This window comes from Arachis ipaensis, chromosome B10 (genome assembly GCF_000816755.2).
Source record: "Arachis ipaensis cultivar K30076 chromosome B10, Araip1.1, whole genome shotgun sequence".
Taxonomy (NCBI): Eukaryota; Viridiplantae; Streptophyta; class Magnoliopsida; order Fabales; family Fabaceae; genus Arachis; species Arachis ipaensis.
Genome location: NC_029794.2, coordinates 133,543,716 through 133,547,271, shown reverse-complemented (window position 1 = coordinate 133,547,271; position 3,556 = coordinate 133,543,716). Strand labels below are relative to the sequence as shown.

Here is a 3,556-nt window from a genome sequence, read left to right as displayed (position 1 = left end):
TTAAAAAAACTTTATGTTATAAATAATATTTTTGTCTTTTAAATAATGTTTATGAATATTCTACAAATAAATTCCTACTCTTTTAAGAATAATTATTTGAGTCTTGCTAGGGAGCCAATGGATCATAAGCTAATTTTAAAGTTCACAAAGAATCGAACTCTTAACCTTTCAGATCTAAAAATACCATATCATAATACCACTCATCCTATAAGTTTATATTGATGGAAAAATATAACACTAAAATACTCCCGAAACTTCCATTGTACACATTATACAAATATTTCATTGACTCCCTATATTTTTCCTAATTATTTATGTAGAGATAGCAGTTAAAATATTGATTCGTGTCATATATTATGCAATTTAATTAATCATATCAATTTATTTAATAATTTTTAATTATTATTTTTATAAAATATGTTCATATGATAAAAATTCAGATATATTAAATTTTATGTGAAGTTAATAGATAAAAATTATTAAATAATTTAACAGATTTGATTAAATTCTAACAATTCTTAACTAACCTTGTCTTCGGCATAGATCTGGAAGCGAATGTTGTTGTCGTGAAGGATGTTGTTCCTCTTTTGGTGGCTTCCAAAGAAGAGAAAACAGATGGTGGCTGCAGCAACACCAAAAGAACAGATAGCTCCAACCCCACTCAAGCTCCACTTCCATATGTTGAATCCACCCTCATTCTCTTCTTCCCAACTTCGATCCTCTTCCTCTTCATCCTCATCATCACACTCCATCCCAAGAACTTCTTTCTTCTCAATCTTCATTCTAGGCGAAGTTATCATTCTTGGAGACGTAATCATCTCGCCTTTCTCCTCAAATTTGAAGCTACCTGTATGCATGTTATTTTAAAAAAACTTTATGTTATAAATAATATTTTTGTCTTTTAAATAATGTTTATGAATATTCTACAAATAAATTCCTACTCTTTTAAGAATAATTATTTGAGTCTTGCTAGGGAGCCAATGGATCATAAGCTAATTTTAAAGTTCACAAAGAATCGAACTCTTAACCTTTCAGATCTAAAAATACCATATCATAATACCACTCATCCTATAAGTTTATATTGATGGAAAAATATAACACTAAAATACTCCCGAAACTTCCATTGTACACATTATACAAATATTTCATTGACTCCCTATATTTTTCCTAATTATTTATGTAGAGATAGCAGTTAAAATATTGATTCGTGTCATATATTATGCAATTTAATTAATCATATCAATTTATTTAATAATTTTTAATTATTATTTTTATAAAATATGTTCAGATGATAAAAATTCAGATATATTAAATTTTATGTGAAGTTAATAGATAAAAATTATTAAATAATTTAACAGATTTGATTAAATTCTAACAATTCTTAACTAACCTTGTCTTCGGCATAGATCTGGAAGCGAATGTTGTTGTCGTGAAGGATGTTGTTCCTCTTTTGGTGGCTTCCAAAGAAGAGAAAACAGATGGTGGCTGCAGCAACACCAAAAGAACAGATAGCTCCAACCCCACTCAAGCTCCACTTCCATATGTTGAATCCACCCTCATTCTCTTCTTCCCAACTTCGATCCTCTTCCTCTTCATCCTCATCATCACACTCCATCCCAAGAACTTCTTTCTTCTCAATCTTCATTCTAGGCGAAGTTATCATTCTTGGAGACGTAATCATCTCGCCTTTCTCCTCAAATTTGAAGCTACCTGTATGCATGTTAGCAACACCAATAATCAACCAAACAATGTTCTAGCCAAGGTATTATATGTATATAGAACATTCTAGAACATTCTCTAATGCTAAGAATCAGCTATCCGTATAAAATACATAAAAACCAATGTATATGCAAAAATTCAGTTATTTATATAGAATATTTGTCGAAAATATAAAATACACATTAAAAATGCGTGAAATAACACGTGTATTTATATACCTGTGTCCAATTTCATGTCGGCGAATTCGTTTTCCTTGGTCTTGAAGAAAACCTGTGAGACAGTATCATGATCAACTGTCTTAGGGGAAACAACGTTGTTTGTGATGTCTCTCTTATCTGATGAGGAGTTTCCGATTCTGGGTTGTAAAAGAATTGGAAGAGGAACAAGTTGATTGTGATTGTGATTGTTGTGCATCATGGTCCTTGGGCTTCTTGGTGGAGATGAACAAAAGTAATCCATGTCAAAAGCACTTTTTGGCTCTAAGTTTCTCTTGCCAAGGAAGATTTGCTTGCCACCCTCATCATTGAAATCAAGGTACCCATTATCTGGAAGGTACTCCCACTCTTCAATATCCATGATCTCTGTCTAGAATTTGATAGTTGAGGAAACAAATGAAGAAGGGTGTGTTGTAGCATGTGGGAGAAGAGTGAACTGAAAAGGTATAATAAGGAAAGCAAATAAAATGAAATGATGAGATGGTTTGAGTTGAGTTTTTGTCTATTCTTAAAGATGACAAATTTAGGAACGGTCCACATGCCCCAACAAGGAGAAAATCCTCTACCATACGCTTCTTATTGGATTTTTTTTTTTTTTTTGGTTTTGAATTATCTATTTATATTGTTAAAATAAGTTTTTATTTTTTACTTTTGTAAAAAATACAAAAATATTTTTTATATGAATTATGAAATTATGATTTTTTTTTTTTTAAATAAAAGTTTTCATTTACTTTCTCTTAAAGCAATTGTTGTTAACAACATTTATCTAATTAATTTTCAAAATTCATTGTGTAATTATAATTGCGTGCACACTATTTTATACCAAAAATAGGTGTTAGTAATTTCTAATATTGTATCGTAACCTTTGAAACCACCACCGAACACACAAGCGAGCTATACTAATGTATGACTCATTATGACCTCACTTTTAAGTTTTAATCGCAGACATACAACCAAGGCATGACAATAATCATGGTTCTGAAAACCGGACCGGACCGGCCGGTTCAACCGGAAAAATGAGAATCGGTCACTTAGCCGGTCCGGATAACGCCAAAAACCGTCTAGCAAAAAACCGGTCAAACCGGTGATTAACCGGTGAACCGGGAGAACCGTCCGGTTTTTTTACGATTTGATGGTTTGCACTCTGAGGAAGAAAACGACGTCGTTTTGGATTTTTTTTTAAAAAAAAAAAGAGAAAGGAGAAATCGCGTAACCCACAGCAACCCTAATCAGTTTCCATTCCACTTTCCAGTTTCCCCTTTCCATTGCATTCACCCACCAAGCCCCAAATTCACCACCGAGCCACCCAAGCAAGCAGCCACTGAGCCACCCACACCCATCCATAGCAGCGCCGATGTTGAGGGCCGCAACCACCATCGCATCCTGCTTCTCGCCAAGCCCGCCTCCTCATTGCCGTCGTCGAGCTCGCCTACTCGTTGGGGCGTCGCCGACACCGCGTCCTCACTCGCCGCCGGTAAGACTCTGTTCTTGATTTATTTGCTGCCTTCTGATTATGATTTGTTTGTTTGCTGGCTTCATGATTTTGATTTTTCATTTTCTGAGGTTATTTGTTCATGAATTTGTTTGCTGGCTTCATGAATTTGTTTGCTGCTTTATTTGTT

General features: G+C 33.8%; 1 protein-coding gene across 2 annotated transcripts in view; it reads right to left on the bottom strand.

Moving 5' to 3' along the window:
- The window catches only part of LOC107624132, a 3,233-nt gene extending 781 nt beyond the window's left edge, over positions 1-2,452 (bottom strand). The window contains exons 1-2 of one of the 2 annotated variants that reach the window (XM_016326595.2): positions 1,938-2,452; positions 1,391-1,710 (exon numbers count right to left, since the gene is read on the bottom strand). In XM_016326595.2, coding sequence (XP_016182081.1) covers positions 1,391-1,710; positions 1,938-2,295 — 678 coding nt within the window. In that variant the 5' untranslated portion in view covers positions 2,296-2,452. The remainder of the gene's footprint in view (positions 1-1,390; positions 1,711-1,937) is intronic. The other variant, XM_016326596.2, reaches the window with a different exon arrangement.